The following is a 13,014-nucleotide window of genomic DNA, read 5'->3' as shown; positions in this document are numbered from 1 at the left end:
CATTATTTATACCCTGCCCATCTAGCTGGGTTTCTCAAGCCACTCTAGGCTGTACTAAGAACCAATAAAACATGAAGTGACAGTCAGAGGTGAGTTTCAAACCGGTTTGGTTATAGAACTATGATTTATGAGACCAAGAAGGAGTGTTCAGCCAACAAGTTCTCTTCTCCTCTTGTCTCAGGGGCCTTAACACATTACATCCCGGGGTTGTTAAACTATAGCTTCCTGTTACATCCAGACTGGGAAACTGTTCCCTAAACTCTGACTGCAAACTAGGCTTGATACTGGTTTGCAATCCAGGATTTTAACAGTTTCTCAGTCCAGACAAACCACTTTTTATAAGCCCCTTAACCAATTTGAATCATCACCTATATGGGAAATATCACAAAGGAGGAAAATGACCGCTCCCCGCTTAAAACGGGGGGGGGGCTTTGCGTGGACGCGCGCAGCCCCTAGATCTGGAGCGGCTCCATCAGCATAGGTTTGGCTTTGCCTTCCCTCAGGTGGGATACCTGGAGGTCTCCGCCTACCTCAGTCAGTTGTCCAATCCCACCTGGGGGAAGCGTTGCCAAGGAGATCAGGCCAGGTAGGTGAGGGATTACCTGCCCACACAATAGAGGGAGGATCTTACCTGGGAATCCTCACTTGGCTCCAGAGCATTTCCCACCCTACCCACCCTCAGTTAATGTCTGCTTTTGCAGGTTAACTTTTCTTCATAGGTTTTGCAGGTTAACTTATCTTCACAGGTATGCGGGCACTGCTACATTAAGGTCGCTGTTAAATGGCCGGAAAGGAATTTCCCTGCATTGGCAGGTTTCGCCTTTCCCGTAGCAAAACGTCACAACTTTGGCGGTATCAGGCATTGGGCGGAATCCTTTAGTCCATCTTCCTCTTTGCGCCGGCGATGCCAGGGTTCCCCGTTAAAGGGGTTTCTGAAGGGAGGCTTTGACCATACGCCGAAAGGTTGTTATTGCTCTCCCCTGCGGCGGTGGCGTAACGGCGGCAGCTATCTCTGCTTGAACATATGTTCTCCAGAGCCGGCCCATCCCCCCCCCACACACACTGGATAACCCTGATGCTCCCTAGGTCCCCAGCTGGGGACTGGGGAGGGAGAACGCCCAATGCCTGAGCCAAGGTCTACCCACGTTTGAAATTTAATAAAGTTGTGGCCAATTTAATCCCATAGCACGTTGTCATGAGTCGTTATTTCACATGACGGGGGGGGGCGCTTGGGATCTGGGGACTCCGCCTGTCCACGCAATGCAGGAAACCCAAAGGTAGGGATTGTTATTCAAGATGCTTCTCCATAGGTATCCATAGGTTCCATGGAACATCACTGTACCATAAGCAAGATGTCTCTTGAATTTAATATACAACAGCAACTGCACATATAATTATGTAGCGAATAGAATTACCCGCATGTGTTTAAGAATCTTGCTAACCTACCCATTGTGGTGCCCTCGGAATGACCAACATAAAATATTTTTTCCTGACCAGTTTTGTTCAGGACAAAGTTTATTGAAGCTGGAAGGTCGTATTTAGCCATTTCATCAACACTGCAAAGAAAAAGGAACAGCCTATGTTTAACAGACATGTATATGCAGTGAGATCTACATTGTGAAAGCCTAAAATGCCCTGTTCTCCTCCCAGTTCAATACAAGAAGAGGCTTGGATCTGGCAGATCAGAGATCATCTCCTCCATGGATCCATCAAGTCACCAAGTCTATGAACATTTGTGAAACAGTTATCTGAATTAAGCCATGACTCATCTTCCTTATATATTTCCATTTTCACTGTTCACTAGCAAGCAGGGCCACACTATGAGCTGATCACTGCAAACTGAAAATGCCCACCAGACAGTTAAGAGCAACCATGTGGCTGCAACGGGGAAAGCAAAAACATTTTGAAAAAGTCAGTTTCAGGAGGAACAGTATTTATGCTGTGGGCAGGAGAGGACTCTGCTTTCCCTCCAACCCATGTCTGTCTGAGGAGCTTCAAATTCCAGCAGAGATTCAGAAGGACCAATATTGAGTCTCTCCAGATCAAATCTAATTGCACCTGAAGTTAAGCTGATCTGCTATTATCTATTCTATGGAGTTCACCAAGGCCACATTTCACCAAGGCCATATTTTCCCCAGGAACAAACAAATTGTTTGTTTGTTTAAAGGGACAACTACCAATTTTACTTACTTGGAAATGTATTTCTATACCTCCATATCATATATTATAAGAGGAGGTGGAAAAACATGGCTCCACTAGGAAGAGCATGACTAATTAAAGTTTTCCCCAAAGGGTGAACTAGGAACCAGAAACAAGAAATTAGGTTTAGAAAGCTCACTCTACCTGAATAGCCAGAATTCTTGATTCTTCTCAGTATAGTTGATGTGTTTGTTGGACCAAGTGTTACCTCTGCTGTTTCCAAGCCAAACATCATAACCAGCATCAGCCAATATAAAGCCCAGGCTGTTGTAGTCCATATTAAACACCCAGTTACTGCTAGAACCAAACAAGCCATGCTGCAAGAACACTGCGGGCCTGGGACCTGAAGAGGAAGAGGAAGAAGAAGAAGAAGAATTTATACCCAGCCCATCTGGCTGGTTTTCCCCAGCCTCATTGGGAGGCTCCCAACACAATTAAAACTACAATAAAACATCAGACATTAAAAACTTCCCTAAACAGGGCTGCCTTCAGATGTCTTCTAAAAGTCATATAGTTGTTTATTTCCTTGACATCTGATGGGAGGGCGTTCCACAGGGTGGGCGCCACTACCAAGAAGGCCCTCTGCCTAGTTCCTTGTTTTAAACATAGTTACAATAAGTAACTTCAGTGTCTCCATCCAATAAGATGCATCCTCACCTGGCCAAGCTCTCCTCACCTCGCACCTCTGCTCTCCTTCCCAATAATCACCAGTGACGGATGTGTTAAGAAGCCAGGAGAGCAACGATGCTCCACATGTGTGGCCTCCCTGGCCACTAGTGTGTATCACCAACTATAAACTTGGGACGCAGAGCATGCCGGCAATTTCACATGTCTGGAATTTGAGTCTGGAAGGAGTATCTTCTAAATGCAAGGCAGAAGTATTTTGGGGCGCAGCTCACCAGGCCCTGCAGATCTGAATTCATTTAAAGTAGCTAGGTGTTTCCTTACCACCTCTTTTCCTATCTTGGGCTGCAGCTCCCTCCTTACATCATTTAATATGTCATCACCAGGTAGGGGATCACTTTCTTTGTGAGTTAGAGACAGAGGCAAAGGGACTTCTGGTTTATAATAACGGCTTAATGATTTTATGGTCTTTATTGTACACTGTTTACAAAGTCAACACAAGCTCCAGTAATTCACTCCGATTCATCATGTTCAGTTGGCGCGAATGACTTAGGACACCTCCCCCAGCATTTCAAGTGTGACAGCTTTACGGCTTTCCTTTTGACCTCCAACCTATTTGGCGCACGCCTCAAAAGAGCCGACTGTACTCCCCCCCCCCTCCAAGTCTGAACTCAGCCTCAGCGGAACTGTTTGTTCTAGCTGTTTCTTTGTTTCAGCTTCTTGCACTTCTATGTTCAGGAGATCCAACCCCCCCCCCTGCTGGTGCCTGCTTCTTCTTCGTCTCTGACCAGGGTCTTCTATCATGAGCATTAATTCATCCACAATGCCTTTAATTTATATGACTTATTTCCTACAGTTATTCCTCTAATATCATCATCTGCTCTTATATATCTCACCAGTACCTCTAAGACTAAAATAAACAATAAAGGTGATAGGGGACACCCCTGTCTTGTCCCTTTTGTTATTTCACACTCATCTGCAGTTACATTATTAATTATTAATCTCGCTTGCTGTTCTGAATATATGGCTTCTATTCCTCTTTTAAATGTTTCTCCAAAGTTCATTTCTTCCAGGACATTAACATAAAGGTCCAGGAAACATTATCAAATGCTTTTTCCATATCTACAAACATCATTGCTGCTTGTTTTTCATTTCTTACTACCAGATATTCAAAAATATCTATTATAGTCCTTATATATTCTTTCATATGTCTTCCTGGCAGAAATCCTGTTTGGTCTTTATGTATTATTTGTAATAATATGTTTTTCATTCTATTAGGAGATTGGCAATTTAAATTAATGGAATATGCTGAAATAGCTAAATGAACTGGAAGGAAGTCTAAGAAATCAAGAAGACCACAAATATAAAAAAGAATGGGAAATGTTTACTGCATATTTACAAAGACATTGTAAAAGAAGTTAATACAATAGCAGGCTTTTAAAAACATTTGTAATATTAAGAATGTTTAAAATTGGAAATTTTAATAAATTTAATAAATTATAGACATGTATAATATAATATATTATAAAAGAACTAGGAGAGGAAATGGAGCGAAGTCAAGGGATCCGAGTAATCCCAAAATATGGATTTAATATGGTGTGAAGATGTTTTATTTTCTATTTTTATTTTTATTGAAGTTGTTTCTTATGGTTTATATGATGATAATGTTTAAATGTGAAAATTAATTTTAAAAAATTAAAAAAGAAGACAAAGGCAAAGCAGTTCTGCCTTTTCTCTGTCACCCAATAGCATACCTCCATATTCTCCATGCAGAGGACCTAATAGCTCAAGAAAGGACTAAAATGTGTTTACCCTAATCTATGGCCTTTTTTGGAATTTTATAGAAAAAATAGGACCAAAACATATAATTAATAAAATCATATTAATAATCACCCCTAACCAAACAGATTGTTGAGGTTTTCTTGCAATAAGTAAACAAATTCCAAAGCAACAACTTACCATTTTTTTAATAATTTTAAAAGTCCTCACAGTATTTCCATGTATACATAATAAATACCTCAAAAAACTCACCTGATTCCCAGTTATTTCTTTTCCCATGAGGAATTCTGTTAATACTCAGGATATACCCATCATCTGTCACCACTTCATATGTCTCACTGGATATCCTCTGAAGGAAATCATTTCACCCTTGGCGGAAAGGGAGAAAAGAAAAGGCAGGGTTTGGCTGGGAGTGTAAAACTCCTGGACACTTCTTTTCCACAGAAGGCTACATCTTTAATAGCAATGGTTCCCAAACTCCACCCAATCCTCTTGGACCACTTGAAAAATGCTGAAGGTCTTTGTGGACCACTTAATGATTTTTCTTCATGCTGCTGAGCAATAATAATGCATAGGCAAGATGCTAAACTTGCTACTGCTGATACCTAAATGAAGCCCAAAGAGTGGTGGGGTTACATGAAGCAGATGTTGGGAGCTACTTTGGGAATGCTTAAAAAACAAAAAAACAAAAAAAGATGCTGCACGCTGCCCTGAGCAATCATGCATTGAGAGGGCAGGGTACATACTTCAAAATCATCATCACCATCATCATCATATCCTTGCCCCCGGCAATCCCAGCATTCCATAAAAAACAAATTTCAGGTATGTGGAATATAGCACAATTAAGCAGCACTAATAACCATAAATGCCTTGAGTTAAGCAAACAAAAGAATAACAGATGGATGGCTTACAACATCCATAGTAGCTTCTGGGTGTACAGTTCTTCTTTTCATAAATATTCCTGAAGTAACAAGGGCTTGGACCAATCCTGCCCCCATTATGAAGAGCCACATCCTTGATGTGCATGGAAGCAAATCCATCTTTCAGGGTAAAGAACAAGACTGGGCTCCACAAAGCTGGATTAAAGAATATGAGCTTTAACCTATATCATATACTGGAGAATGAATTGGCAGATAGTGTGGCTTAAATAGCTTGCCACACTTCACCAAGTACAACACGTTCCTGGAAGGAACAGAAACATCCTCTCTAATTGATATCATTGGTTCAGTCTTGCCCAACTCCAAATATCATCTTACGCAAACTTCTCAGAAGGTATTTCCACTGACTTCCGTGTGGCACCTTTCAAGGCAAGTGGGCATGGGACTGCAGTCTCAGTTCAATAAAAGATTAGTCAACGTGTAACAGATCATTTAGTACAGTAGTTAAGAGTACAATGATCAATTTGCAGGTAGCTGATTCAAAGCTCATCTGGGTGGCATGAGGCACATTATTTTTCGGACCATAATCATATGGAGTTAATAGGTAAAGGTAAAGGACCCCTGGACAGTTAAGTCCAGTCAAAGACGACTGTGGGGTGCAGCACTCATCTCGTTTTTCAGGCCGAGGGAGCCTTCTTTTGTCTACAGAAAGCTTTCTGGGTCATGTAGCCTGCATAACTAAACTGCTACTGGTGCAGAGAGAACAAGTGCCAGAGCACAAGGAAACACTGTTTACCTTCTCGTCTCAGTGGTACCTATTTATCTACTTGCGCTGGTATGCTTTCAAACTGCTAGGTTGGCAGGGGCTGGGACAGAGCAACAGGAGCTCACCCCATTGCACGGATTCAAACTGCTGATCTTCCAATTACCATGCCCAAGAGGATCAGTGGTTTGGACCACAGTGCCACCCGCGTCCCAGGCATATGGTGTTAATGTTGGATTGATGAAAAAGAATACTTTGCAAATGTGGTTGACATGCACAACAGACCTTCTCAGAAAGCTGATTACACGACAACAGCAACCACACAGAGAGGCAGCCACCTCCCAATCACTCCAAGGGGTGAATCTGCTTCCAGAATTTTCCAGAGAGTTATGGCGGTCACTGGTTCTCCAAAGGACTGTAATCAATACAGCAACTACTGGTAACCTCATGTATATTGTATAATGTATAACTCAAAACTACCCAAGAGAGGTGTTTTGAAACAGTTACTTACCATTAATAAATCAGGATATGCACAAGCCAAACTTACCCTTGGCCTTTCCTGTTTAGCATGTAAAATATGCCAGGATCAAGCCCTTAATGATGCCTTTCAATTACATGCACACCCAGAAAGTGCATGCAATGGCTTCATTTAATGCAAGAATTAGAAGCCATGCCCCTCTATTGCCCAATAGCATTGAATGACACGTATTTGGCGAATAAGAATAGATATAATTTAGCTATATTGTTAAACAGATATGATAATTATCTATGTAATATTTTTCTTTTTGATGTAGTTTGTTATTATTTGTTTCTTTGTCCTCCTTTTCTTCCTTTTTATATTGTGAGTATTTATTATCAAAGTATGGTTTAGATGTCTACGGCCATACTACCCTGAACACGCCTGATCTTGTCTGATCTCGGAAGCTAAGCAGGGTCAGGCCTGGTTAGTACTTGGATGGGAGACCGCCTGGGAATACCATGTGCTGTAGGCTTTTGCCTTGGCTGCGGGTGGCGCTGTGGGTTAAACCACAGAGCCTAGGATTTGCCGATCAGAAGGTTGGCGGTTCGAATCCCCGCAACGGGGTGAGCTCCTGCCAACCTAGCAGTTCAAAAGCACGTCAAAGCGCAAATAGATAAATAGGTACTGCTCCGGGGGGAAGGTAAACGATGTTTCCGTGCGCTGCTCTGGTTCACCAGAAGAGGCTTAGTCATGCTGGCCACACGACCTGGAAACTGTACGCCGGCTCCCTCAGCCAATAAAGCGAGATCAGCGCCGCAACCCCAGAGTCGGCCACTACTGGACCTAATGGTCAGGGGTCCCTTTACCTTCACCTATGGTTTAGATGGCTAAAATAATAAAGATACTTGAAAGCAGAAATAAAAATGAATTATTTTCTCATAATGAAATGAGAACCTGATTGTATTTGTATGGCACAGATGTCATAAGTCAAATTGCCCTCTTGGGAGGGAGTTGCTTTTTTTCTTTGAGAGTCCCAGCACACCTGTCTCTGCTTTTGAGTAAATGATGCCAACTTGGACCCTGTGGAGGATCCATTGGAAATGGGGCAGAGTTTGAACTTCCAGTTTAAATTCCTATGGCTGATTGAGGTGATCCCATTCCTGTTTCATTTTTCTTTGGAATTTTACAGATTTGCTTCCATTGCTTATGTTCTGCTGTTCTAAGGGAGAGAAAGCGTTCTTCAAAATGTTGTTTTTTAAATAAGAGATTGGTTCAGAAAGCCAGTTTGAATATCTAAACATTTATTTATGAGGTTATGGGAAGAGTCAGAAATTATATACTGATGGTTGTGTCAATGTTTCCTATTTCAATGTATGGGGACTGGGTGGTGAGTAGGGAATTAATGGAAAACAGACTATTAAGTGGATTTCCATCCATCTTCCAGTTCAACCTCTGTCTTGACATAGACTCTTGTTATGATTTTTACTGTAGTTCTCTATAAATGTTTTTTTAAAACATGCACACTAGAATTGCACACCCCTCATGGCAAGTCATAGAAAATGTTTTCCTGCAACTGTAATTATGCTCCAAGAACACCATCTGATACAAAGGCACGAAAGGTTATTGAACCACAAATGGTTTAGGCAACACTTTTTAGCTCACGGCCCTTTGAAAACTTGGGATGTGGCTATCATTATAGCAGCAACAGCCACCTTTCAACAGCCAGTTATGTAACTGACAGGGTGCTACTTATTCACAAATTAGAAGGAAATAGCAACACCCCAAAGAAACATTAGGAAGACTGAAATATACTCGGAGTCGAGTGTGGATTTCATGCTCTTTATTCAGCTAATAGTAGTGAGGAATGGAAGTTCCTCCAAAATGTCTGCTTTATATACATTATTTACACAATGGGCCCACATGATTGGTGAATTCTGGGATTCTCCTGTAGGCCAGTCAGGTTGTGGATTCACTTCCACCTGGAGCTGGATTGGGTGGCTCCTGTGGACCAATCAGACTGCTGCATTCTGGATCCTATTGTTCTAGGACCAATCAGACTGCTGCATTCTGAATCCTATTGTTCTAGGACTAATCAGACTGCCGCAATTTGGATCCTATTCAATTCAGTACATAACAAAGACTTTAGTTTGCATCCAACATTGCTGTTCCACTCATACAACAGGCCTCTACTTCCAAAATGGAATTCCATGTACTCTTCTTCCCCCTGCAGCTTCTTGTGCACCCTCAAAAGCTGCTCCAGAGTGTTGCAGGACCACCTGGAACTGATTTGGTGGGAATAAGTAAGTCAAGGCAAGACCTTTTGCATGAGTGGAACTCCATTTGTGCAGTGTTGGCTACAACTCTTCATGTTTCTACTTTAATACACAGTTTAATGATGATAATAATACCTTTGAAGGTGACCTGGAAACTACAACTAATCCAGAATGCAGCAGCTAGAATGGTGACTGGGAGCGGCCGCCGAGACCATATAACACTGGTCGTGAAAGATCTACATTGGCTCCCAGTACGTTTCTGAGCACAATTCAAAGTGTTGGTGCTGGCCTTTAAAAGCCCTAAACGGCCTCAGTCCAGTATACCTGAAGGAGCGTCTCCACCCCCATCCTTCTACCCGGACACTGAGGTCCAGCGCTGAGGGCCTTCTGGTGGTTCCCTCACTGCGAGAAGCCAAGTTACAGGGAACCAGGCAGAGGGCCTTCTCAGTAGTGGCACCTTCCCTGTGGAATGCCCTCCCACCAGATGTCAAAGAGAACAACAACTACCAGACTTTTAGAAGACATCTGAAGGCAGCCCTGTTTAGGGAAGCTTTTAATGTTTAACAGACCACTGTATTTTAATACTTTGTTGGAAGCTGCCCAGAGTAGCTGGGGAAACCCAGCCAGATGGGTGGGGTATAAATAATAAATTATTATTATTATTATTATTATTATTATTATTATTATTATTATTATTATTATACTTTATTCACTCCATCTGACAGACTGAAGAAGGATAGGGAACCTCAAGATATCTGTGCCTATCTTGAACAGTTTTAATTGTGTTTTATGCTTCCCAGAACTCAGAACAAACAGAAATATCAACATATCTGGAATCACACGCCATGCTATTTGGCCACAGATGATCAGACAACATATTCAAATCAATTAGCTACTAGTGATATAATTTAAATGAAATAAAAAAATTCCTTCCAGTAGCACTAATGATTATGTAAATGATTATGTAAAACCTAAAATTGTAGTTAAAGTATTTGTTCTCTCTCTCTCTCTCTCTCTCTCTCTCTCTCTCTCTCTCTCCTAGAAGGCCCTCCAGCCATCCAGAGCAGATTATGTGGTTGGTAGTGGGTGGGTGGGTGGATCCATCAGTGCAACAGTTTGCATCCTGTATCTCTAAGACTTCTGGGTAGACCAGGAGAGCAAGGAAGCTTACAGAGATGATTTTGAAAATGACGTTCAACAACTTCACAGAGTTAGTAGTCATGTTAATGAAATTGGAATATTCAAACTTAGAATCCATCTCCCTTGAAAGCCTATATCTTGCAATCAAGTGGGGGTGAGAGAGAGAGAGAGAGAGAGAGAGAGAGAGAGAGAGAGAGAGAGAGAGAAGGAGAGGGAGAGAACTGATTCCTTCATTTCCCAATTGTAAAGTCACCAGAAGCATCTGGTTTACCCACAGTGGAATAATACTAGACTAGATGAACTATCACTTTAAACCAGAAGGACTCTTAATAATTGTAAAAATGTAAAGGGACCCCTGACCATTAGGTCCAGTCGTGGCCGACTCTGGGGTTGCAGCGCTCATCTCGCTTTATTGGCCGAGGGAGCCGGTGTACAGCTTCCGGGTCATGTGGCCAGCATGACTAAGCCGCTTCTGGGGAACCAGAGCAGCGCACAGAAACGCCATTTACCTTCCTGCCAGAGCGGTACCTAATTATCTACTTGCACTTTGACGTGCTTTTGAACTGCTAAGTTGGCAGGAGCAGGGACCAAGCAACAGGAACTCACCCCATTGCGGGGATTCGAACCGCCGACCTTCTGATCAGCAAGTCCTAGGCTTTGTGGTTTATCCACAATGCCACCCGCGTCCCCTTAATAAAAGTAGGAAAATGAAAAAGATGGGTGGGAGCACATTACAAATGGTGCTTGTCAACTTGTGCTCACAAGGTGCACAAAGGTGTATGATGCAACAACCAGGTCAGAATTTGGATGAGAGAACTACATACGCATCTCAAATTCCAACATAGAAAAATAAATGAGATATAATATGTATCATTAATGCATGTATGAAGAGAGCTGGCCTTAGGAATGCCATGTCAAGCGATGCTCTGTGCTGAGCTCAGTGACTGTGTGTGTGTGTGTGTGTGTGTGTGTGTGTGTGTGTGTGTGTGTGTGTTTTATGTACTCTCTGCAGTGGAAAAAGCAAGTGTCTGTAGTCTTTCTTTTTCTTCTCCAAGGTTCTACAATTTGTTGGGATACTAACTCCAATAATGATATTCCTTCCATTGGCTTTAAAATATGTTTCATTATCATTTTCCACTTGTTATTTGTAGTAGATAAAAATCAGTGTAACAAAGCTTTGCTTTAAGATTGTTACCAAGCACTTAACCCGTAAGAAGTCAGGTAGGTAAAAATGGATATTCTGACATGAAGAATGCGTGCTAAAAGACAACAACTGCTATGAAACAAAAAATATTAAAAGCAAAATACGGCTTGGTCATGCGGTTACTACAGCTCTATTTTTTGTTTTTTGTTTTTAATGTTTTTAATTAATTTTCATTTATAACACTCCAATTAATAACATATCAAATCTTGCCATATCATAATCCAAATAACAAAGCCAGTCATACATTCCCAATTATATAATTTACAGAGACTTCCCATGTTCTGGCTGGTCAGGAGAAAATCTTTTGTTTCTTGTTCCTGCTTTTTCTCTCCTGGTTGTTCACATCATAATTCCAATCTTAATCCTTTATTTTATCATAACAGTCACTGGTTTCGACTTTCAATCGTATTTCACAAATCCATATGTATGTTAACATGCAAGAGGAAATTTGTTTTTCTTGTTATTTGTTCACCAAATGTTTTTCGGCGCAGTCCCCCTCGGAGGTCCCTTTCTCATTCCACAGTCTTGTCTTCCAGGACTCTGGGTTGTCTTCCAGCTTTCCTTTGTTTGATGAAATTTAAAACACAGCAATCCTTTGAGTCTTTTAACGAACTGGTGTTTTGCAAATCCAGATAAGGGTCTTCAGTAGAAGGTATATTTTACAGTTAATAGTTGTTTGGTTCCTCTAAAATCCAGGCTTTGCTCCTGCCAGGCCCTAGGGGAAGCTTGCAAAGATCAAAGATTCACCTTCACTTTAACATATATATTTTTTTTAAAAAATCATTTTAATTGATTTTCCAATAAAAACAGCCAATCAAGATATCCGAATCATAATCTAATTAAAAACAATTAAATTTAATTTAAAAATGACCAAATTGTATTCCAAATTGTAATTATTAATTTTTCTGGGCTCCCTATAGTCTGGACCTCTGAAACATAGCTCCAAATCTTCGTTCCTGCCTCTTCTCGTTGTTTTCATGTTTTCCGCCTTCTTTAAAGTTCTCTGTCCCTGCCATGCAATTCTCAGTCATGCCAAAAATCATATATCCTTTCATCCATCAAATACAGCTTTATTTGTAAATATATATTTTTTCAACTGTCTATTTACCAACACAGCTTTTCCTGACTTCATTCCAATCTTCCAATCCGGGCTGTTGTCCAAGTTTATCATTTGACATTTAACGACGCAGCAACTCCCAAGTTGTTAAATCACTCCAATCCGGGTTGTTGTCTTTTGAGATTTAATGATGCAGTACCTTCCACATTGTTGAGTTGTTACTACAGTGGTACCTCCAGTTACATATGCTTCAGGTTACAGACTCCACTAACCCAGAAATAGAACCTCGGGTTAAGAACTTTGCTTCAGGATGAGAACAGAAATTGCGCGGTGGTGGCGGCACAGCAGCAGCAGCGGGAGGCCCCATTAGCTAAAGTGGTGCTTCAGGTTAAGAACAGTTTCAGGTTAAGAACAGACCTCCGGAATGAATTAAGTATGTAACCAGAGGTACCACTGTATAGATCGTTGGGCAGACTGTTTGCAATATTGCAATGTAAATAAACTGTAATCTACAGATATAAGTCATTTGGTGATTGATCAGCCTTCTTGGAGACCACACAATCCCCCCTTTCGGGCCCTAGAAGGGGGGCTGCTAGACATCCATTCAGCCTCCTCTCTCGCTCATAATGAAAAACTT

General features: G+C 41.5%; 2 protein-coding genes across 5 annotated transcripts in view; both read right to left on the bottom strand.

The window, feature by feature from the left end:
* Positions 1 to 5,773, bottom strand: part of LOC308584736 (putative lysosomal acid lipase/cholesteryl ester hydrolase) — a 54,048-nt gene extending 48,275 nt beyond the window's left edge. Inside the window, exon 1 of the mRNA XM_081189747.1 lies at positions 5,514 to 5,773. Within this exon, the coding sequence (XP_081045873.1) occupies positions 5,514 to 5,642 (129 nt within the window). The 5' untranslated portion in view covers positions 5,643 to 5,773. The remainder of the gene's footprint in view (positions 1 to 5,513) is intronic.
* LOC308584734 (putative lysosomal acid lipase/cholesteryl ester hydrolase) overlaps positions 1 to 13,014 on the bottom strand; it is a 68,035-nt gene that overhangs the window by 18,229 nt on the left and 36,792 nt on the right. Inside the window, exons 3-4 of one of the 4 annotated variants that reach the window (XM_081189744.1) lie at positions 2,344 to 2,542; positions 1,495 to 1,556 (exon numbers count right to left, since the gene is read on the bottom strand). In XM_081189744.1, coding sequence (XP_081045870.1) covers positions 1,495 to 1,556; positions 2,344 to 2,542 — 261 coding nt within the window. Of the gene's footprint in view, positions 1 to 1,446; positions 1,557 to 2,343; positions 2,543 to 13,014 lie in introns of all 4 variants that reach the window. The other 3 variants (XM_081189743.1, XM_081189745.1, XM_081189742.1) reach the window with 3 other exon arrangements.

Source organism: Podarcis bocagei (assembly GCF_964188305.1).
Source record: "Podarcis bocagei genome assembly, chromosome: 4".
In the NCBI taxonomy this organism is placed as follows: Eukaryota; Metazoa; Chordata; class Lepidosauria; order Squamata; family Lacertidae; genus Podarcis; species Podarcis bocagei.
The sequence above is the reverse complement of the archived record's forward strand: the minus strand, read 5'-3'. Positions and strand labels throughout refer to the sequence as shown.